Source organism: Lichenostomus cassidix, chromosome 2 (assembly GCF_008360975.1).
Source record: "Lichenostomus cassidix isolate B80296 chromosome 2, HeHo_3.0, whole genome shotgun sequence".
NCBI lineage: Eukaryota > Metazoa > Chordata > Aves > Passeriformes > Meliphagidae > Lichenostomus > Lichenostomus cassidix.
Window position 1 is genome coordinate 90,360,152 of NC_139482.1, and position 25,141 is coordinate 90,385,292.

The 25,141-nt window shown below is 39.2% G+C and overlaps 1 protein-coding gene across 3 annotated transcripts in view; it reads left to right on the forward strand.

Moving 5' to 3' along the window:
- GABBR2 (gamma-aminobutyric acid type B receptor subunit 2) overlaps window positions 1–25,141 on the forward strand; it is a 457,467-nt gene that overhangs the window by 416,468 nt on the left and 15,858 nt on the right. For all 3 annotated transcript variants that reach the window (XM_085052324.1, XM_085052322.1, XM_085052323.1), the window contains 4 exons: window positions 986–1,096; window positions 13,713–13,937; window positions 20,388–20,570; window positions 22,524–22,653. In XM_085052324.1, coding sequence (XP_084908450.1) covers window positions 986–1,096; window positions 13,713–13,937; window positions 20,388–20,570; window positions 22,524–22,653 — 649 coding nt within the window. The remainder of the gene's footprint in view (window positions 1–985; window positions 1,097–13,712; window positions 13,938–20,387; window positions 20,571–22,523; window positions 22,654–25,141) is intronic.

Below are 25,141 nucleotides of genomic sequence, written 5' to 3' on the forward strand. Positions count from 1 at the left end.
AGAATAGGAGTATTTCAGGCACTCAGAATAGGAGTGTTTTGCAGTATGCAACTGAAACAAGTTTTGTTAGAATCACCTACAAGAAGATCCTTGTGATCTTATACAATCGATGTCATTAATAAGGAGCTTAGCAGTTTGACCAGACCTTAATATCTATTCTAATTGTATTCAGCATAGTAGCTAGTAACCCTTTGCTCTGTGTCAACTGTTCTTTCCCCTGTTCATAAAAAAAATAAGTGAGGAGAACAAAGGGTGGTTCTTGCAGGTTTCTCTCAGTATTCGTTATTGCTCCTCCTTCATACAAACAGTTCCGATAGTCTCCAAGTCCTCTTGATTCTGAAATATTATACAATCTCCTTTTCAAAATAAATGGAAAGCTGCAAAGCTTCCAGCAGTATTTCATTTTGCATGGGCAATCACTGGCTCAAAAGGACTTTTTTTTCATATTTTTGATGATTTACAATCTCTCCTAAGGTACTGGTGCAGTTTCCATAGTAAAGGGTCTTTGATTTAGCTCATGGTTATCAATGAAAATCTGCCTGAAACACAGCAATGTTCCATACATTGTTTATCAGACATTTGCCCCTGACACAAGAACCACAGGTGAAAGGAAAGATTAATTTAAATACATTATTTTTCATGCCTATGCTTTCAAGCTGCCTGCCTAGTAGAAAAAGTAGATGTCCTAGAGCTGATAACTATGACTGACATTGTTAAATACAGAGTGGCTTCAGACATTTTCTTGCAGGTTTGCAGTAGATGTGACCTCACCAAGTAGTAGCTATCAAGCAGCTGTTTCCTCAGATCCTCGCTTTTCACTGTATTTCTCAGCAGGTTCATGGGTCTGCTCCCATCACAATTTACCTTAAAGTTGTCCACTCTGTATTCCACACATCCTCAATCTACTGGAAATACATCTAAGTACCACAGAGGTGTGAATGCAGAGGAAATCTAAATCCAAATATTTCCCGTTTTGTTTTTGCAGCCGGACCCTGCGGGCAGAGATATCTCCATCCGACCAATCTTGGAGCACTGCGAAAACACCCATATGACCATTTGGCTTGGGATTGTCTATGCCTATAAAGGGCTGCTGATGGTAAGCATAGCTTCTTCTGCACAGCACTGACTTCAAGCTGCTATTTACTAATAGGTCTGAACGGAATTATATTTGCTTTCCTGATGGCTGGGAGCGAGTCAAAACTGCCTCGAGTACAACTTTTATAATCAAGACTCTTTTAAAGTTCATTAGACAATAATATGTGGTTATATGCATATGTGAACTAAATAAGACATTAGTAGCACTTAAGATGAACATTGAAGATACACTACAAATGAAGAAATTCAGTAGTGAAAAGCTGTGTCTGTAAATGAGATAACTTTGTGAATAAAGAAGTCAAATCATCCAAATTCCTGTAGGTTCTCCTATGAGAAGGTAGAACTAGGTTGTCCGAGATGTTTGCCTCTAGGTTGCAAATGTCCTTGAGGAAGAATCATGAGATGCAAGACTAATTTGGGGCCTGAATCAAAATAACCCTTTTGTCACTGAGGCCCATCTCCGTAAAAAGATTTAGTTACTAAAACAGACATCAGGAGCTAGGAACCCTGAAGCTTGATACTTTAAAAGAAAAACAAAGAAAAAAAAAAAAACAACTAAAAAACCAAACAAAATAAAACCAAAACCAAAACCCAAACAAGAAAAACCAAACCAATTAGAAAAAAAAAAAAAAAGAAACTGTAAAGGTGGCTATTAATGATTAAAAGCTTCTTAGCCTGAAGGTTTTGAAAACATCTGATTTTGACAGTGCTGACCAGCAGAACACCTATCTCGAGTTGAGCCCATCTGGATCCTAAGCCTGGTAGACCTTGGTCTACACTGCCTGGAGGGGTCAATCTGTTCTGTGCATTTGTAGCATGCTGGCTCATTAGGACACCCGGGAAAGATGGGGTCAGCTGCTTCCACTTGGAGTTGTTGGTGTTGCTGCCCAGAGGGGGCTGCTGGTGCCTGGAGTCATCCTCCTCCCTGTCCCTGCTCTGACTGCTGCTGACGAGTCCTGCTGCTTTTCATGCTGCTTTTTTCAGGTTGAAAAAGCTTTAAAAATCCAATGCCAAGTTCAACAGGGAGGGATGAGAAGTTTTGTTTCATTAAATTCTAAACAGCTGCTTTGTGGTCAGACTGCTCTGCTGGGGTGAGCCTTCAAGCCATAGGGCACTAGCATCAAGTGTCTCCAGGTCCCAGGTGAAAGCTCTAATCCTTGAGCTACTAACCAACAGGAAGCATTCTCAGCTTTCCATTTAATAAAGAAAGGAAAAGAAAAAAGGCAGTTTTAGGTATAGATGCCTCCTTTTCAGAGAATGTCCAAGCAGTCTGTGAAATCAAGAGCTAGGACACACTTCCTCCCTCCAAAGGGATCAGGAATTAGGAGAGATTCCACACCTCAGCATGTCTTACTGGTGAGCTCTGGGTGGCTCTGGATGCACATTATCCTTGGCATGAGGCATGGCATCAAGGGATTTGTGTCCTGAAAGGCAGCACGAGTTGGAAACCATGACATTCACGAGCCCTGGGGCCACAGTCAGATTCAAACAAAGGGTAGGGGTGTTTTTGTGTGTTTTTTTAAAATAACTTAATCAGTGTTTTCAGTTAAAATATTTTAAATACACAATCTCAGGCAACTTTCTTTGAAGTTTCAAGTTTGAGTGGTGTTAGTAGTCAAACTGCTTTGGTTCTCACTACTGCTTTGCCCTAGATTGGTTTATCACCATGTATGTTGGGCTATTTTCTACAATATATGTGACTCTCTTTGAGTCTGCAAGTGTCATTTGCAAACTTATTTTGCAAATGTCATTGCATTATTAGACAATGATATGTGCATAAATGTGGATACGTGCATACATAAAATGCCAAATTTACTACTGAATTTCTTGGTTTGTGGTATAGCTATAATACTCAGTTTAAGTGCTACTAATGTCTTATTTTACTCACTAATTTCAGGCACACAGTGTTTCATAACCACCAGTGAAACACACACTTTTTATTACACCAGTGCCCTCTTAACACACAAATCACTACATATTAAAAAGGAAGATACTCATCTGAGTCATTTAAATAATTGCTATGATGAGTGAATGAATGATATTAGGATAACAGAATTGATGCCTTTTATCTCATCACCAAAGACATTGCTGTACACCACACATACTTTGCCTTCAGAACAAAAACCAGAACCTCTCATATTACTGTATCATTTTATAAAGGTTTATCTAATACAAAATTCTGTGATTTGCAATAATAAAACACATATCTAATTTAACAAGCTATATACTAAAGAGCTAGTATTGCTAATTACAGTACAATGCAATATTTAAGGTGAAATGGCTTTACTAAGGCTTTACTTGTCTCAAAATGGGAACACAAATTTGGGTTAATCTAAAAAAGTTCTGTTTTTTGTCTTGAAGTAAAAGCAATACTGTCCATTCTGATGTCTTAAATGCACTCATGCAGTGAATAACTCACTCAGGGTAGGGCAGAGCACAGAAGGGCGGGAAAGGGCAAGGAAGGCAAGACATGGCAAAATAAGGGAAGGCATTACTTGACAGGATACACTGGTTCCCTCTACATGAAAGTTAACAAACTTTAAAAGTCAGATTCACAATTCCTCAACTGCCTTTCAAGGGATATGTGGAAATGCTTACTTTACTGCATGAAGGCTTCTCAGTTATTGGCTTGGGATTCCTCAGAACTGGTGACTAGCAAGTAACAGGAAAATGACCATCCTAAATTTTGCCTTTACCATTTTATTAAGCTTCTTAATGACCAGGGTATTAGTCCTCTCCAGTTCCTCCATACATAGGGGATTCAGTGTTTTCTCCTGTCTCAAGTTCAGCTCCTAAGAGGCTGCATACAAGTTCAAGGTCTGTCTCTGTGCACATGTTGATCATCACAGAATTACAGAATCAATTAGGATGAAAAAGACTTCTGAGATCGAGTCCAACCTATGCCTGAACACCACCACGTCAGCTAGATCAGCTGCATGTCAATTAGTCAGCTGCAGTATTTTGATTTTTGATGAGGGAGACACAGTTGAAAAGCACCTTTATTCCATGTATTCCAAAGGATGATAGAAAACACACCATCTTAAACTTGCTGGTGGTGCATTATTAGTGAGTGTACTAACATCTTTCTGAAGGGTATGAATTATTTGTTTTGTCTCAGCCAGCACAATACCAGACTGGATCCCTAGAATGCTTTGCTTATTAATCACACAGATGTTAGTCTATTCTACTCTTTGATTCCTCTCTTCTTGATATGCTTTATGTTAACATTAGACTCAAGGTGTACATAGATTGGAAGTTTCATTGTGTCCTTGAATGTTATTACAGGTACCTGCTATTCAGCTACTGAAAAACAGGCTTATGAGGCAAAAGTATATTTTGAGCTTGACTGTTGCTCTCTGTATCAAATCCTACTTTTGCCCTGCATTAATTGAGGGGGTTTTAAGCCATAACTATTAATATTGACCACTTCTCATACACTGTTGTTAAAGTATCATCCTTAGCTAACCTTGCCAAGAATGAAAATATCTGTATTTCATGGCTGAGATAGAAAAAAAATGCATATGCATCATGGGACTTGATAAAGGTCACTAAGAATAAGAAATTTATTTTCTTGTAATTATTCATATTCCAAGATTCCACTACAGTTGATATACTGCACAACACAACTCTGTAACTGATTTATGAAACCAAAGAAAGAACTAATTCAACTAAAATATATCCTTGGGATAATGTTCAATCTTAATTTCAAGTCTGAAATAATCCTCTGCTTCCTAAGGCTCTCTAATTGCTAAGTTGAATTTGTCTTACTTCCAAACCTTGAACTTTGGTAGGTCTTGCATATATGTTATCTGTCTTTCTCTAAAATCACCTGATGCCTTTATTTCTAGGCAAATTTCCCTGCATTTGGCCAAATTTTTGTGATTTTTCTAAAAATTGTGCTGTGAGTTGTCTGCCATTCTTCACCTCTGCTTCCTCTGCATCATTTTCAGCCATGTTATTATAGTGTCCTCCAAGTCAATGTACATATATGGGACAGATTAAGTTAGAATTATTTTTAAACTATTGGTTTTTTTGGTAGCTTCTCATTAATATATGTTGAGATCTATCATGTAGATTTCAATCAGGTAAATTAGTTGTATTGATTTTATAACATTCTGTATTTTAATAATGATACCATGCACTATTAAGACAAACATACTGAGAAATACATGTAATCTGCATGAATGTAATTACCTTTATTCAGTATTGCAAACTCATTGAAAAAAATAATAACATGTTGAATTATATTGCTCTCCCTTTTTTTTTTTTCCTTTTTTTCCACTTATTGGCTGAGTTCATGTGTCAGCCATTTCATTAATTTGCTTAGGATAGAAATTACGGTAATAGCTCTGTAATCACTGGGGCTGTTCCACTTTCTCTTTTCCCATATGGCCTCTTTGTATCTTAAGCAGATCTTTGCCAGAATTCCAATAAATATCAACAATTAAGCCCAGCAGTCCAGACAACTTCTAAATCAATTTTTAAAACTCCTGCATGTAAGTTACAGGGTCTCTGTGACTGTAACAGCTTGTCTTGACAGAGTTTTCAAGAAGTCTCTTACTGCTGGAATAAGTTGCACTTCACTGTTTTGGCAAGATGTGAATGGACTGTTCCATCCCTGTGTAAATATAGGACAAAACTCCTTGTTTAGCACATCTTATCATCCATCACTGCTATTGAATTTGTCATCTTCCAAGGAATGAATCATTATTACGATTTGTTTTTCTCAACTTACATTTTTATACATCCTAATGAATTCTGTTAATGCTGCTAGCCATTCATTTACTACTATACATTTAACTTACCTTTCCACTATCTCTATTTTAGATCTTTAATTCATAATCTAATCTGTTACGAATTTCCTCTTTTTAACTTTTGTTACATTCTGTCTAGTCTTTGGCCAATTGTATTGCTTGTTTGTTTTACATTCCACAACAACCAAAACAATTTTTAAAGTAAGAATAGCTTTTTACACATGTGAAATGCAGGACAGATCATTTATGGCATAGACCCAAATATCTTTCAGTTGTTCTTTGTAAATATTCCTGTTGTTTCACCTTGTCCCTTCTCCAATGACTTCCTTTGCTTTGTTGGCTAATACATAAACATTACTTTTCCAATTTTTTCATGCACTTGGAAGAAGATTTTCAAAAAAGAAGTTAGGTACCATGGCTTAGAGCTTGGGTTCCAGTCAGTGCCCAGCACTTGGTTCCAGTCCTCAGTCAGCACTCAGTGTCTTGCCTCAGCAGTCAGGAGGGGAAGCAGATGCTGGTTGTGTCACAGGCACCAGTTAGCAAATATCCAGCAGAAAACTCAGTCACTGAGAGCATTTAGGTACCTGCAGATGGTTCTGAGGGATGGTCTGGCTGTCCCTGCTGGATGTTGGATGTAGCTTCTCACGACTGCTTCAGCTGCTTAAGCCCTTCTCTGTGTGTCGAGCCCAGGAGCTGTGTATGAACAGCAGAGCTGTGATGTGCAACATGTGCTCCTTTTATTATTTTACTACATTTACTCAATGAAGACTGCATGTAAAAAATTTTTTTTTGTCACTGAGGAAAAGGAAGTAGTGGAGCAGCTCACCCAGAGAGTCTGATCAGCCTTTATCCTTGAAAGGTTTCAAAACCGGACTGGATAAAGCTATGGACACCATGGACTGACCTCACATCTAAGCCTGCTCTTTGAGTAGGGGGTTGCACTAGATGGTCTCAAGTCCCTCCTAATTATCTTATGAGACTATATCAAGCATTTTATTAATTCATTCCTTTATCAAATTAATTAACTTTATGTTTAGAAAAATTGAATAAATTTCAGATTATGTTAAAATTCCCAATTGTTTTCTGATAATACCTTTATTTTTAACACATACATTTTCATTCTTTCCTAATTCCCTTCATGTTAAAAAAGAATACTCAGAAGAAGGAATTAATTGTAAATTAATTTGCATGATTCCAACTCATATATATGGTGGGCTTAACATCAACCCCTCTGTCCCATCTTACAGTGATTAGGGAGGAAGATAGTTAAGCTTTGTGGTAGGGGAAAGTAGTTTATAGCAGTATCAGATATTTATTATATCTTTAATAAAACATGGACAGTATTTTAGCATCCAAAACCACATTTCCATATGGTTTTGTTGGATAAATTTTTCCCTAATATGACCATAAGATATTCCCTAATATGACCATATGACCATATTTTTAAATGTTTCAGATATTGCATGTCTCTTGGCGTCAGGTTTTGTATAGCAGAAATAGATTTAAACTGTAGTACACACTGGGTTTTAGCAGAGGTGTTTCAGCTCTTTACAGAGCTGTGATTTTGAGAATCTTATGCCAGAGACAATACAAAGCTAGTCCAAATGGATATTTGCTAATGACCAATTGTGTATTTTTCAACTTAGTTACCAGAATGTTTCATGACTAAGCAAAATTTTAATGGAAGATAGTTGAATATAGTCTGAATGGAAAGAAAATATTTTATTGACCTATTGATTTGGGAGGCTGGAGTATAAAGTGAAAACTCAATGCCTGTTATTTTTAAAAGCTTTGGGCAGCTGCCTTTCCATCTTGCACTGGGAATAAAGGGTTTTGTCAAGACATTAAAAAAGAAAGTCCTTCAGCTGAGTAGCTGAATATCATATCTTGCAATTAAAAGTGATATTTAGCTCTTGTCCTAATGCTCAATAGAAATATTAAGCTTGCCCTTAGTAATGTCTAGCCAAAGCAGCTCTGTGAGAATGAACTAAATACACAGCTGACTCACAGCAAATCTGGGGAGTGAGCAATGGTTTAACATCAAATTGTACTGACTGTGAAGGTAAGAGACCTATAACCTTACTTATTGTACCAGTAATTAAAAAAAAAAAAATAGTCACTTTTCCATGCATCTTCCTTCCAGAAAGCTACTCAGTATTTTTTTACTGCACAATTCTCCAGTGAAAACCAAAAATACTTTTCTTTTTTTTCCAGTTCTGTAAAATCTCATTTAAAAATATCTGCAGACATTTCACTGAACTAAAAATGTGCCTGTGTCTGTGATGATCTGGATTTAATGAATGAACCTGAGTAGAGAAACACTCAAGTCAAGCTTCACAGTTACTTCAGACTGAAAGGTCTTTACAGGCCAAAGTCCAGAACTGCCTTTGTTTAAGGGGGCCAGGAGGGGAAATCTCACAGTAATCTAGCTAGAAAAAACAAAACTAAAAAAAACAAAAATCTCCAGATGTAAAATCTTTGAAGTAAAGTCTTGCTTTTATTCTTTTATATGGCACAGCCGGGCTATGATCCACAGGTGAGCAGGGTCAGTGCTACTACAATGCAGCAATTAGCTGTAAAGTGGCAGCCTGGTCCAATATATAATCTTTCCAAAACCATATTCCCTAGTTATTGGTAAGCATGACTTCCGATAAGACTGGAGATTTTTTTCCTCTGGTATTTCTCTGCTTTTGTCAAGATATCTTCAGTGTATTTTTTTTATCTTTCTTTCTTAATACTGTTTGTAACCTAAGCTGACATGACTTTGAAATGAAACATATAAAAAAATGGTTTAAGGGGAGCACAGAGCAATGGAGGTGAATAAATAATTTCCTTCCTGTCATATGACAATCCAATAGCAAATTAGGCACTTGGTTGTATCAATATGTGTTGTGGATCTAAGCAATTGTTACTGTGTTTAGCAGTAATTCTCATGAACAAGAGTCAAAATTAACTTGCTGGTACAATTTTAAAAAAACAATGTTAAATGCTTTCCAATACTTCAGCTACAAAGACTTTCATTATATTACAAACGATCACAATTTGGTCAGTACAAGATTTTTTAAAATTAAAGTTTGCCTGGTAAACTTTGTAAACAAAAGTATTGTATTCTCCACAGACCTGTTATGCCTCTAGTATTTCAATAGAGATTTCTCTTAGTGACCAGTATTATATCTCTAATCACAGTGATATAATCCTGTTGTCTTTAAATACTGTTTTCCTCAAATTTATAAAGTGGTTTTCTCAGAGCCTTTTTAGGTGCACTGACAACACAGCCGAAATCTACCATATCAAGAGCCACAAAGTTTATGCTCTAAATCAGTGTCAAATAGAAGATGCCTACCCTCAAACAAAAGATGAAACAAACCAATCCTGCCTGTACAGCTGCCCATATCTTCTGAGAAAATCCAAACCAATATTTTATGGCACTTTCTACATCCAGAAGATGTGTGTATATAGTAGACCAAAACTGAAGAAGACTTTAAGTTCATGACTAACAACATAGGAAGACTTCCCAGCTGCATTCTCAATGCCATTGGTTGAGATCCAAGAAGGACTAAAATTAGGCCATTAGACTTGACAGAAGGCTGATGTGTCCCTAAATTTTAGACAACTGCTTTCTGTAGGAAAATGTGTAGCCCTGAGTTATTCAAACTCCTTCTGGGAAGCCTTGGGATGGGAATTGTAACTGCCAGCAAGGAGCTGCCCAGGTGAGCTGGTATAAAGCAGTGGGGACAGATGTGTCCTACACCTCTCCCAATCCAGCACATTGGCACTGCTAAGAGCTGCCTGCCTCCATCCCAATGTGTATTCATGCATGCCTTCTCTAAAGACTGTTTAATCAAAATTCTCAGCAGAGATCAGACCCAACATCCCACGCAAGTGCCCAATTAATTAAGACAGTCACTTTCTCATTACATAAAATCCGACAGCTCTGAAAGAAGTTCGAGAGCTCCTTCTGAAGCCAGACTGTGCTGTGGGGTTAGGGAGCACATCTCAGGCAAAATTTGGAATTGTGCTGTGTTCTCCTAACATGAAGCTATGCAATGGTCATCACAAGCATCATTGTCTTGAGTGAAGATGGCTGTTACTGTATTTGCATGGAGCCCAAGCCAGTAGACAGTCTGAGAAGCCTTTACCAGCCTGAGCCCTCTAGGAGTAATAGGAGGAGGGACAGCTGCATTGCAAATCCCAGCAGGAAGCCTTACATATCAAATAGTCCTTAAATTCCAAAGCAGTCTCAAGAATTAGTTGCCCCTAAGCATAATTTGGAATGCAATTTTCTTATCTGGGGAAGCTGAATGTTCAAAGTTTAGGTACCAGGAGTACAGAGGAGCTGAACTAGGTACTATGAGTCTGTGTTTTTAACTGTAGCTCCCAAGTTTCATATTGAAAAGTTGTCAAGGAATCACAGAAATCTGGACTTTTCACTAGCAATGTCTGCACCCCATTCCTCAACCAAGCCATTTTACAGGATTTTACCAAGGGAATTACAGGATTTTTACAGTCATAAAGCTGAATCTTTCATGTGTGCATATTGTCTGAGCCTCAGGAAGGGGGAAATAAGAAGGGCAGATAGAGGAAAAGCAAAGCACTGTGTTCCCTCAGGAAGGCTTTATCTCAGAGGAGAAACCTTACCAACCCCACGGAGCCCTGCAGGCATCTGTATCAGGCAAACAAGGAGCACCTCTGCAATCACCACTGCCCTGGCAGCAGGATGCAGCAAATTCTCAGCTTTTATCCATGTTTAAGTCTCAAAGATGACCTGTGACTTCTAGAAAAGGAGATTTCTCTTCCTGAGGCAAGCATTTTACCCAAAATGCTAATAAAAATTATAAACAAAGCTCTCAGATTTATAATGCCTTATTCTCAGGAAACCCACTGGCTGCAAGAGTCTCTCCTTTTCTTTAGTTATTGTATAAATAAATATATATATCTTCCTTTCATCTAAAAGATATTTAACCATTTTCCATGCTGTTCTCAATTATAAATGAGAATGGGCCAAACCGTAACCCCCATAACACTCTTCAAACAATCTTTTTTCCATTATAATTGATATTTTAGATCATTTTATAACCGCCTCAGCTATAAATTCATCCCCATTATTTGTAATAAGTGCTGGCCTCGTGTAAGTATGTTGGCTGTATTCCCAGAATAATGCTTTTGAAATGGAATCTGTTCACAGTGGGGGAACTAGAGGAGAGTGAGGGATGACCTACAACCCTAAAAATCTCATTAATAATTAACCATAGTAGGAGAAGATAGAAATCTTCTCCATAGTTAATCAGGGTCTCATCCCTCTAAAAATGTGATGTAGAAATACAGATAGGGATTCCTTCTACCCCTCCAAACATCTTGGACCAGACCAGCCTGTTTGCTGTTTCAGGGGCTGGCAAAATGTAAATTTGCAGCAGAACTGAGCAGTGCAGCACCAAGAGTACAGGGAACAAGCAACCCCTGAGATGGTGGGGTGGCTGGGAGTAAGAGGTTTGTGCCCTGAAAAAAGGAACCACTACTGTATGTCCCCCCAGCACACCCAGGTGAATAGAGTGAGCAATTTGCTTCCTCAGAGCCTGTAAAGGAGTCTGTACATTCCTGCTGTGCCTGCATCCTTCCTTGTTGGAGGTATTACCTTGTTTACCAGAGGGACTCTGAAAATGTATTAGAGGATGAGCTGTTGCTCTGGCACAAAGCTTGATAAAGGGCTCAGTTGCCTCAGCTGCCCTGCCTGAATGGCTGAGACCCCTTGCTGACCCAGGCAGCTGTCCACAGACCCCTTAAGAGCATCCCCTTCCCATGCTCTGCCAGTAGCAGCCACTACTGTTCTTCCTGTAATTCTAAGGCTGCTGGGAAGGTGGGGAGAAGAGGCAATGGGCTGGAGTGAGGTGTGGGCTCTTGTCCTGCTAAAGGGCTAAACTGAAGAGGCAGGAATGCATGAATGAGGCAATGGAGTGCCCTGGATAGGACCATCTCCTGCAGCAGCATGTAGAGGGATAGGGTGGGAACGTTGCTGAGAACAACTTGGGTAAGGATTGGAAGGGCAACTACTGGTGCTGTTTCTGGGAAGGACCACCTGTGGCAGTGTATCTTGACATGGATTGCAGCAGTGATGGCAGCATTGGAAAGTGGGTGAGCAAGAAATTCTACATGCCTTGCCTGGTCTGGGCAGCCCCTGCAGCCTGCCACATTCCATGAGCCAAGAGTGGATGCCTAATCTGCCAAAGCCTGCCAGCCAGGTCTGCTCAAGAACGTGTGGCAGGGTGGCAGATGTGCTGTAGGCAAGAGAATGAAATGAGCCAGCAGACAAGCTCGGGGGGGCAGAGCTGGCAGTTCAGCCAGAAAGTCCTGGTTGGAAGTGCCTGGGTGAGTAGGTAGGTGGCTGCAGCCTGCTTGTGTCTGTGGGAGTTCGAAGCAGCTGAGTCACAAGTGGTTGGCTTTGTTGCCATTGTTATTTGAGATGAAAACTAAGCAAATAATCAAGGAAATTTGCAGTTGCTAGTGTCCAGGTGTTACTACAGTTAAAACTCAAGTTTGTAGAGCAAACATCAATCTGCCAGTTCCCTACTCTCTTTTGTTTGTCTGGCAACCGTTCTTCTAGTTCAGGTTATTTGCCATAGGGAAAAAAAAAAGCCAAACCAGAAAGTAAATTATACTAGACAACTGCAATTAATCCCCCAAAAGCCATCACCATTGACTTCCAGTTTCCTGGATTGCCACGTGAATTGTCGTTATATAAAAGAGAATATTATCTCCAGGACATGGCAGTGTACCAGTGTGATGGTCTGGGAGGAAGGCTGCTAAGGTCAATGGGAGTGCACCTTTGCTCTTTCTGCTTCTTGTCTGTCCCTGCATTGTGATGAGAAGAAAAGCTAGAAAACATAGAAACCATGCCCTGGACCTAAGTGATAGTTCTTCTCTCTGTCCTTCCCTTCCATCCAATACCATCTGCTGTCTGCCATGCTTCCCAAGGCTCTATACACTCAGTCCTACAGGGCATTGCCTAGAGTGTAGGCTGGGTTACCTATTTACAACGTCTTGAGTTCATTTAGGGTTTTACTGCATTGCCAGAACTTCTCTGAGGAGTGCAAGAGGAAGAAAATAATTGTTTTCAGCAGTTCATGTTGCAGAAAAATCTAATTAAATTTCAAGGGATGGAGATGGCTTCCTTCCACTAAAGACTTTCCCCTGCTGAATTGCAAAACCATATTGCAAATAACAAAGGGGCTAAAACTTAAAAATACACCAAAGGAAAAAAGGAAACAAAAAATTGCCACAAGAATATTTTATGCCAGAAATCATTAGACAACTGCAATTGAAAGGCCATTACCAACTCCCACTATAATAAAAGACATTATAATTGTAATCCGAACAACTCGGGTGACACTTTCTATATTGTATATTTATCTCTCATGGGACACATCTTGGCACTGCTGCTTATTAATGTAGGTGATAATCATGTAATGAATGGCTGGATTGATAAGAGTATATTGAGAACAGCTGCTAAAATAGCTAAAAGAACAATGCCCATTATATTTTTACTGGAATCCTTGAAAAGAAACAGGAAGGACTGTCTTTAAAAATTATTAAAAGTATAAAATAAAGATAACCATAGTATTTAGAGAAATTTGTTCCAATCAGGACTGATTTGAAGTTTCATATTTTTCTTATTAGAGCAGGAATCTGTCCCAGTGAGCAAAACAAATCACATAGGTAATTAGATATTGAGGAAAAGGTAGGTGTATATGTCTGAATTGTAATATCACCTATATTTAAAAACATACCTGTTTTAAATTAGTGCTTTTTCTGGATGACAGCCAACTCCTCTAATAATTATCATCTTTTCTCCTTCTTTTACCATTTCAGTTATTTGGGTGTTTTCTCGCCTGGGAGACACGAAATGTCAGCATTCCTGCTCTGAATGACAGCAAGTACATCGGAATGAGTGTATACAACGTGGGGATAATGTGCATTATTGGTGCTGCTGTTTCATTCCTTACTCGGGACCAACCCAATGTGCAGTTCTGCATCGTTGCTTTAGTCATAATATTCTGCAGCACCATAACTCTCTGCCTTGTGTTTGTACCTAAGGTAGGTGAATTTGTTTTGCATGGATCTGGATTCTTTTTCCTTCTGTTTTGTAGTTATGATATCATATGTAGATGTTTATCACCTTTTCAAGTGCAGGGGATGTGTGAGAAATCTTAATCAAGCCCATCTATAAACCCTTGTCTCCCGACCCTGAAGGAAAAACAAAGCTTCATGAGATTTTGGAGAAAGCATGAATACATGAGCTTCTAATGACTATATTTTAACTGAGCTTGTGACTGGGCAAACAAAAGCCATTTTCTGCAGTCTCAATGGAATAGTCTTTATTTCCAGTTTTTAGGAAATTTTTTGAAAGAGTTCAGGTGTCAGTGGAGATTCAGAGGGGACAGGTCATGTTGTCTATTCTGCCACATTTCTTCTCTTCTCTTTTCTCTCTACACACCAGCAATGTGTACCAAAGGAACAGCATAAAACTGTCTCTGGGGAGTTTTGGATATTAGGAAAGGTTCTTCACCCAGAGGGAGGCTGGGCGCCAGAACAGGCTCCCCAGGAAAGTGGTCACAGCACCAGCCTGACAGTTTAAGAAGCATTTGAACACACAGCACATGGTGTGACCCTTGGGGTGGTCCTGTGCAGGGCCTGGATAGGGATTTCAATGATCCCAGTGGGTCCCATCTCAGGATCTTCTAAGATTCTTCCATATGCTAAGCAAGATAATCAAGATCTCTGTTTCTATACCTACGAAACAGTAAGATCTTTTTAGTTCACTAGCATGATGTAAGGTCAGTTGTGTTGAAACCTCCAAGTGTTCGTTTATGGCAATACAATAGGCTTTGTCAATACCTCAGAGGGAAACTGTATGTATGCTGCAAATGCTGACACTGAGATTATATTTATTAATGGGTATATTAAAGGACTAAATGAGGCACAGACTAGGAGGCATGTGCTTTCATTTCCTTTTGCACTTTTGGGCTCTGAGGATAGGTTCATTGTGCTTTGTTGGAAGATTCAAGAAGGTACTGACTTACAGAGGGCTGGAACTTGATCAGTTCCCTTGCAGAGTTAAGCTTTAGACATGAATATGACAGATCTTGAATGAAGGGAAAACTGGTTGTTATGAAGGCTTACTTCATCAAAGCCTCAAGTACTAGGGAATGCATTTGATTTTTTGAAGTAAATTGTTCGATTGTATTCATTTTAAGTAACTTGAATAAACATAGCTTATTACCCCAAATTAGATGCATATACAGTTGGATGTCTGAAACATTTGCAAGGCAAAATGTAATCTTTTTGCCTCTCAAATCTGTTTTCACATTTTTCAAGTGAGTATTTATAAGAAGTTTGTTGCTCTTTATTGGACCATGTTCAATCAATGTATTGAGCAAATTGTAGTCAGTAGACTCTGGTGCTAAGTGGCATCTCATCTACTGGGGGCCAAAAACTATGAATGCAAAAGGAACAAGCTAATAACCTTATCTCAAAGTGTAACCACTTAAAGAAATTAGAGGCACAGACTGGCAATAGAAACTGATTTCTGATCTGAAAAAAAAAAAAAAAAAGCAAAGTAATTAATTCTCCAGGACTGACTGTTTTTGCAAGTTCTGCAATTCACTTCTCAAATATTAAAAAGCCATAAAGACATGTACAGTCATATTTTTATTCTGGATCTTAGGGAAGAATCACAACTTCATTGTAAATTGAGGGAACATTCCCAAACACGGCAACAGAGTGCACTTTGAAATACTGCAAGATTTAAGTGTGTAAGCTATATGAAAATGCATATTAAAACTCTGATGCCAAAAATACCTCCACAGAATGTCAGAACTCTCTTCAAAGAGAATTATTAATGCTGTCCATGCTCTTTGCCCCTTTGCTTTCATGCTCCTTTACCCATCCTTCTCTTCTCTTGTCACAGGCTCTGAAAGGACTTTTCTATTTCCTTTTTTAACCCCTTCCTCTGATCTTCTTTTAAACCCCAATTACCCTACCCTGATTTTTCCTCTCAGTTCTCTTTTTCTCAGAATTACAAACATGAACCATAGCCTCCTAGCATTAAGTCCTTAGCCTCTTTCCACGTATTGTCAGGTTTCCAAACACTCAGTTATTTTGCAGTAAAATTCATCATTGGATAAAGTACAAAAAAAGATGTTGAAGCAGGGGCTGGAATGCAGCACTTCCAATGCCCATGTGAGTTCTTTCACAGCTGGAGAGTTCTTCTAGCGCTGGTATATGTTGTCCTACATCTCTTCTCACCATGCTGTGCCACAGGCACAGCAGGACAGCTGGCAAGCACTGTCCCCTCAGCCTGCTCCAGCACAGGTTGCACAATTGCCCATCTGGACCCTCCAGAAGATTATATCCAACACTGCCTCGTTTGTACATCTGGGTGAGATGTTAGTGTGAGACAGGCACCAAATCTCTTGCCGTAAGCAAGTGTGGGGTAAATTAGCACAATCTTGGCAACATAGGGAGGTTGGTAGTGAATACTAAGGCCTGTTGCTCATCAAGCACAGGGGATGATAATGAAGACCTGGAAGACTGCAGTTTCTCATTTATTAAATTGACCAGACAGACCCAAGCAGTAATGTGATTCTGAGCCAGGTGAGTGTCACTACCTCTCTGCTATACTGAGTAAAGTGCATTCCTTTTAACTAATCTTCAGCAGTCTCCTGGGTCAACTGTGCTGAAATTCAATTTTGCCCCACAGCCCTTTTATGAATCTGAATAGGCAACTACTCAACAATGTAGACACACTAGGGAATGAAACATGACATTTCCTTCTTCCTTCTTGTCAGCTCTACTAATCCTATTTACTTATAACATGGCAATTACTACTTCTCCAGTTAAATGTCCACTTCGTCCATTGCCGTTTCATTCAGTACCAAGTGCCTCAGAAAAAAACATGACAAAAATCCCATAGCAGGGTAAGAGAGATCAAGGAAAAAATGTTCATTACCCTCTCCATTTAAAGGTACAAACGTTGATAACATTATACTTACATCATACTGGACTTACATTAACTGCAGACATTCTCATTATCCAATCAAAAACTTTCCAAATATTGTGAAAACTATTACAGATTTCTGCATTCATGGGTATCTTGTAGAAGTTATCTGCAGAATTTAATCACCTATTATGTATATTTTTCCTGTTAGAAATTAGCTGCTATGTCTATTAGCTGCTATGTCTATTAGCTGATATGTCTAACTATCTTTTTAAGGACCAAGATGTCTACAGTATTTTTCAGCATACTCTTCACTTCTTTAAAAGAAGAAATCCTAGTATGCATTCTCTCCTCATTAAGCAATTGTCACAAGCTTATCCATGTTTATGAAGCTTCCATGTCCTTTCATTTTTTTCTACTCCCTGCATTTTGAGACAGAACACTGGGCTCACTTGTAGTCACCCAGCAAGTGCATACCATTGTTGGCTGCAATGGCATTAACACATTAATTCTAATCCAGTTTCCTGCAGAGCAGCAAGGCAAAATCAGTTCTAGGGATTAAAACTTTCATTTTATGTGTTGGTAGCATTTTATGCTTATTTGCAATTGGCTCTATAGATATTTGCAATTGGCTCTCAGCGTTGACCCTTTGTGAAATTGAAAATGCACAGATGTAAGACAAGAAAATATAAGTTCCACTGACTTTATGGCCAGGAAAAAAAAAGAAAAAGCTCATCTAACCTCATTCTTTGTAGAGCAGGAGCCAACAATGTTGCCCATGGACTTTTCAATCTAATCCTCACCATGTGAATGAATTCATTACTGCATGTCCTTGTTGCAAAATACCCAATCTTTAGCTATAAACTCCCAGGTGAAGAAGATTCAATGGCAGTACTTCTATCTTATATTCAGTTTGAACTTAAACCAGATCAAATTGCAGGGCTTTTGTCTTGTAACACTTCTGCCTGCTGCTTTAAGAAGCTCTGTAATTACCATTCTTCACCTTTAACTTCATTTTCATGCACTTTTTGGTGTGGGACTGAAACACACCAGTCATTACAACCAGCCTAATTTGAAACAAGGAAATGTGAGAGTGAAGACACAGGGGTTCTAGGAAGGCTCAGATGCACCAAGACACCCAGGGCCTTGAGCTTTTGGGTCTTGATTATCTCCAGATGAATACTTCCCAATTCCTCTGACCATCTCTGCCAGCATTTGATCGCGTTCAAAAATGTTTTTTCTGATGTTTAAATGAAAATTCTGGCTTCTCAGCTTGTATCTCCCTCCCTTTAACTGAACATCATTGAGAAGAGTCCGGCTCCATCCTCCTTACCCTCTTCCATCATATATTGAATACACATGAATAATGTCATCCCCCACTCAATATCTTCCATCTCAAGGCTAAATAATCATCAGCCTCTACTTGTATCAAAAGGGTTGTGTTCTTCAGCATCTTTGTGGCCCTTCTCTGGGCTTTCTTTACTACACCTCTTTCTCTCTTGTTCTGGGGAGCCCAAACTCGGGCACAACACCCCAGGTATGCTCTCACCCAGGCTGAGCAGAAAGGAAGGATCACATCCATTGGCCCAGCGTACTGTTGGCTCGTGTTCCACCACAATTTCCAGTGCCTTTACTGAAAAGCTACTTTCCAGCCAAACATCCCTCCGGTTGTTTTGGTAGGTGCTTGGGATTTATTTCTCCTCAAGGGCAGGATTTAGTATTTCCCTTTGCCTAGATTCAGGAGATTCTTGTTGGCCCAGACCCAGTTCCTTCCAGACTGAGGAATAGCACTAGGGACTGGATACCACAATCCTCTGAGCCTGTCAGTTCAGTCCAATTTGAATCCACTTCAGTGGCCACTTGTCCAGTCACTATTTTATCAGTTTAACTATGAGGATGCTATGGCAGACAGTGTTAAATCTTTGCATAAGTCAAGAAAAATAACTCTCTACCCTCATCTACCAGCCCAGACATCTCACTGAAGAAAGCTATAAATCAAGTTGGTCAGGCAGGATTTCTCTTTCATAAATCAAAAATTACTGCTTCTAATCACGTTCTTGCTCTTAATATGTTTGGAAATAGTCCCCCACAGGATTTACTGCAGCACCTCCCATGGACTGAGGTGAAGGTGGCAAGGAGGCATTTCCCCAGATTCTTCTCTCACATCTCCTGAACACAGCTGTGACATTTTCTTTCTTCCAGTCCTCAAAAACTGCTCCCAATCAACATCATCTTCCAAAAGTAACTGAGAGTGGCCTCATAATGACATGCTCCAGTTTCCTTAATCCTCAGGCATACAACTTGTCAGGTGGGCTGAACTTGATGTATTCAATTACTTTAGAGGTCTGGAATTTCTGAGTGTTTACCAGTAAACACTAAGGTGAAGAAGAGACAGAGCACCTTAGCCTTCTCCATCTACTTTACCACCTGAAAAATGAAATGTATTATCTGCAGGCATCATCCCAATCTGCAGACTTGGTCTGTAAATACATGCCAGGGACCACATTCTTCAGAGTCTGAGCAGTCAGATCTCTCTCAATCAGAAGTTAGGGCCTTGCTTCATGTCACCAGAGCTGCAGAACTGTTCCATACTCTTAAGAATAAGAGGAATCAATTCCAAATGCAGCTATACCCCAAAATCTGGCTGGGCTGTGCATACAAAGTGATTGCCCATTCTCTCTTTTCTGACAACTTGACACCTTCGGATTTGTGATTCCATGCCTATCCTCTCAGGGCAGGGAGCTCCTTCAGCTTTGTCTGTATACAAATATATATGTATGCTGCTTGGCAAGTAACACAAATTTTGTATTCTCTAGAGTAATCTGAGAATGTCTCTCCCCCCTGCCAAACAGCAGTAGCTTTCTCTCCTCATGTCGAGGTGATATTTTCACATTGTCACTGAGTGTTAAATTTTACTTATATTTACTTAAATTAAATATGTTTAAGGTTAACCTTTTTTTAAGTGGCTTATTTAATTTGTTTGAACAGATTTGGTTTATTTTGGGTCACTAAAAACTAATTAAGTTTCTGTTATCTCCAGAGTGCAATCTCCCATGAGTTCTCTCCGTTAATACTCCTGCTTCATGTCTCTCTCTGCTTGAGTGTTACTTGTAACAGTAGGAAAGGATAAATTTCAGATGACACTGTGCTTGGGAAGAGAAGGGTTTGGTGGATTGTTGTTTTTTTTTTCTTGAAGAAGGAATATATCCTTTGAAAGTATAAACATATCAATGAAGGAGAAAAATACACTTGATAGAATATTAAAATATATTTTAATATATTTAAAATCCAGATAAATATATTTTGAATTAGTTTTTTCCTAATGTTTTTGTATGCTTCCCTTCTCATAATCATTTTCATTCAACCTATTCTATAAAGTTATTCAGAAATCATCTCAAGTAGTGCACATGACAAGCAGAGCTCACTTTTCAGAGTTTTATACTTGAAAGTCAAAAAGGAGCTCTTGGTTTGCCTTTCAGTATTCTGAGATATGAAATAAATAGCTGCAAAAATAAAACAGGATTTCTTAAGGCTTTTCAACCTTTCAGCTCATCACACTGCGAACAAATCCAGATGCAGCCACACAGAACAGACGGTTTCAGTTCACTCAAAATCAAAAGAAAGAAGATTCAAAAACATCAACATCAGTCACCAGCGTCAATCAGGCCAGCACATCTCGACTAGAAGGATTGCAGTCAGAGAACCACCGCTTGAGAATGAAAATTACAGAGGTACTGTTTACTGCATGTACTGCCTAAGCACATTATACTTTATTTTTCATTATTATTTGTTGCAATTCTGAAATCCACTTAAATGCTAACTACTTTTTGGAGAAAAAAGGTAACTTTTGCCATAGAAATAATAGGAAAGAGACAATTTATGTGGATTGCTAACTAGTATAGCAAATGCGTAGCAGGTATGATAAAATGAGAATGTGCCTTAGCAAAATGGAATTAAACTTGCCCTGTTTATTTGTGACAGGCCAATTACCTTGCTGTTTCACATGGATGTGCTGAGCTCCACAGCTCCAGAAGTGTAACCTTTACAAGCAAGCGTAACAGAGACCCATAGCCCCAGGGGCACTTAAGGGCTGTCTTTGTTCCTGTTTATGGCTGAGTTCAGAGACTGCTGTTGCTGCTGTTTCTCAGTCTCTCTGAGAGTTTGCTCAAAAACTTGCTAGACAGGTTTTTACATCTTCCATGAAACAGAATTACACATCTTCTTATGGTAGAAAAAAAAGTTTATGAGCATGTGAGCTGAGCCATTGGGCACAAAGGCAGTGAAGTTTCTTCAGTACCTACTGAGGGAAACACTGAGCATGTGGAGTACATGAATTCCATTAGAGCTATAGGATGTACATTTATAATTATGTCCATCCTTGCTCAGTAGAAACAATGACAAATCAGTCTTGAAGACTGCCCAGTTTTTGAGACTAGATAACCATAACTGATCATGTCTTAAAGAAATTAACCTGGTTTTGCCCTGTCTGTATTCTTATACCTTGAAGAAAAAGTATTTTATTGCAAGTTATTTCTTTGCCCAGATCTTAAGTAATGACAATTGCCTAGGTAACTAAAAGGTATTTACTCAGGCAACCAAAGAGTCCAAAAGTAAAAGTTATCTCTGCCTTGTTAAAGAAATTTAGTTCAGCTTTGCCAGGTCACTTTTATGTGAGAGCCTTGAAATTTTTTAATGAAGGCCTTGCTGCCTACTGGCTATGTCTGTTCCTTTACTCTGCTGTGTTTTTCTTCTACTAAGCCTCCTAACCCACAAGATCTCAGCCTTGAGATCAGCAAGGCTCATGATGGTGAGCACAGGAAAGTCTGGCCAGAGCAACCACATTAGTGCTCCCAGGGCATTGCCTATTTCTTTTGGACTTTGCTTTAAAAGATTAAATTCCCAGAACCAGTGGGTCCAAATCAGTTTCCTTGTCAAAGGGATTTGGAACATGCCCTGCCATGGCTAGCAGCTACGTCTCTGGCTCATCTAGTTTGAGTTGCTATGTCTCAGTTCTATAAGGAAGCAACATGAAGCCAAATTCAGCACTTTTAAAATTCTGTTAAGCTGGTAGAGAGTGGTACATACTCTGGACACCACATCCTGCACAACTTTCACAGAGAGGATTAGGCAGCTGGTATCTTGTAATTTTCTATTGGGGTTGTAGACAACTGAGTACAAGTTAGCCTCTGAGGAGAGCACCCTGTGCTCTGCTCAGTGCTAAAAACAAAGCATTCCTGGTAGAGTTGACTGCAGTCACTCACATGACTGGACATGCCATAGTTCCCTTATATTCTCCTATATGTTCAATAATTTTATGGATGAAGTGTTAATAGCTAGGTATGCCACAATTTTACACACAGATAAATAGCTGAGAGGTTTTCAGACTGGGCTTTCTAATGCCCATATCTTTCTCATTTGTCAGTAAACCTGAATTGCTTCTACTGTCAACCATTAAAACTTACTCCTCTCATATGCCCTGTGTGTAGTATCACACTTGAACACAATTTGTTACTTGTAGCATTGTTTTTAGAGGTAGTGTAGTAGAGCTACAAGAAGACTGTGTTTGTCACAGTGTAGTAATTGCATTACCACCTGCCTTCCAGTCTAATTATAGAAAGCTATGCCTCAGTGCAGATACCTGAAGCAAGGATGCCAGAATTTTGAAGGATCTCTTTGTTTTTCAGCTGGACAAAGACTTGGAAGAGGTCACAATGCAACTTCAGGACACTCCTGAGAAAACAACATACATTAAGCAGAACCACTATCAGGACCTTAACGACATTCTTAGTATACGGAACTTCACAGACAGCAAAGGTGAGTGTTTGGAAATCCTTTGGTAGTTTAACCTGCCAAAACTTTGAATAGCAATCTCATTGGATTGGTTTCAGAGCACTCAGACCTTGGTAAGACAGATCTTTAAATATTTTGGTTGAATTACAGGGAGTATGCAGGTTCACATAATAAGCTACCTGGTACCCAGTGAGTAGTTATTTCTCTATGCATGTCTTCTGTTTTAATGCACATGGTGAAGTAGGAAATTTTTAGAAGTGTACTTCTGTTCAGAAGTCAAGTTTTCCGTGCTGCAGGGAGGGAGGAAAGTCACAGAATTTTAAGCCCAGATTAATATGTGCTTGCCTGACTAGGATGCTGAAATCATGCTTTTGGACACTGCTATCAAGCACGTAAGAGAGAGAAGCATGTAAATGTTTCAGTGCTGATTTGGATTCTAAATGCAGAATTGAAGGCACTCATGTATGAAAATTCTTCCCTAGGAACTGATAAAAAAGGATTTCATGACAACTGTAATATTCCTAAGTTGTTTCTCCTGTGTCTCTTGCATAGCTCCCTGAAGAAATACATGCAAGAGAATTGCTTCCATTAGAGCCATTTTGCTTTTTGGAAGCAATAAAATCTGGTGCATAGCGCAATAAAAGTGAAAGCCAGGACACCCACCTTCCATTCCTGACTCTGGAATGGATCTACTTTGTGACTTCTGGAAAATAGCTCTGCACAGCTGAATATTACTATAGTATGTGGAAGACTGGTTGCTCTGTGTTCAGAAGTTGTAGATTTGCATGTTTGTTGCACTGCAAGGCTCAGGCTTCCTACTGATGTGGCACCATAAGCTTGGTTAAGTGGGACAGGAGCTACTCCTGTGAATATATTTGAAGAATAATTTTAGAACAACAGCAACAGTTCACATATGTTTTTGAAGTGTATTGAAATTTTGGTTGGCAAGGTTACTTTTTCTTGTGCCTTTTGTTTTAGCCTAGGTATACACTGGGTTGTATAACTTGTGGCAAAAGACAAAAAAGGGAGAGTTCCCAGTGTCCTTTTTAAAAGTTAAAAAAAAAAAAAAAACAGAAGAGGGGAAAGGAGGAAAAGGAAAACGTAAATAGCTGCTGGAGGCGTGTGATTATTGGGCTGAGATCAGGAGCAAGAACTAACATCAGTGAGTGGGATGAGGCAGTTTTACCAAGTGTTTGAAAGGAACACATAGAATGTTCCTCTCATGTCAGATGCTCCAGGAAAAATGATAAATCATGAATAATACTTCAAGCAGAAAAGATACATTGCATTGTGCCAAATGCCCATCTGAATTTGGGTATGTGAAACAAAAAATTATTCTCAAGAGATACACTGGGTATAAATTTAGGATGGATGCTTCCCACAGCAAGATGCACTCCATTAGCAGTAGGAGGCTGGCAAAGAAATCAAGGATAAAATATAACCTTTCTGCTCTTACTTGTGGCTATGTCTGCAAAAGACATTGATGCCTAACTGCTGCTTTAAGCAACAGCATCCAAGATTGTCTGTGTTCCTAATTCTCCCCCAGTGCAGCTCCCCAACTCTTATCTTTCTGCTGTGGGGTACATACTTAAAATCACCTGTAAGGATGGACCATAATGTCCAGAGTGGCTTGGAACTATGTATTATTGAGATTTGCAGGGTAGATATTCTTCTGCATACTGAAATTGCTGGCCGCAATTTTCTCAATGGACCTACCACATAAAGCTCCACACAAAAGGGGGAGAAGTGGAGAAAGATGTTTTCTCTTGGCCAATTTTATATGGAAAGGTTAGAGCCTCCATTTACCTGGGAATGAGGAAGACCTGGATCCCAGTTTGCCGCAGGTGTCTGAAGTTTGCTCCCACACCTGGTGGCAAATACCCCACGCATGCAATATTATTGTGTATCCTGATTCTGACACAAGTGACATTAAATATTCATACTTCTGGGCTCTGAGCCACAGTGATCAGCAACCCTTGCTAGCCTTTTTCTGTCCCTCCAGTTCCATTTCTTCTGCTTCTTCTCTTTCCACATTTCCCTGTCCCTTAGCTATATGTCTGAATCTCCTGCCTCTTTCTCTCACTACATCCATTCCCAATAGTCAACCTATGTGCTTTATATAAATTTGCCATTCCAATCAAAATAACAAGGCTTTGGAGAATTCCTGCTGCTGAGTCACTGCTGCTTCTGTGCAGATTCAAACAGACATCACTTAAATGGTACTTAAAAAGATTCTAGCCCTTACGGCTACAGGAAAGCTAACTCTGAATGACATGACTATGCTTTCTGTAGCTATGCATTTCATGTAACTTTCTGTAAAGGAAAGTACAGAACCTTGAAATTATGCATCCCTGGTGGTACTTGAGTGAAGTTTCAGAACTGTAAATAATCTATTAGCATGACCTAGAAGTGACCATGTCTCTCATCCCCACCATGCAACAGGGGAAGCCAGTCCAATATTAGTTTTAAGGAGATGATGAGTTTTGTGCCTTCCTTGATCTTGTGAAAAATG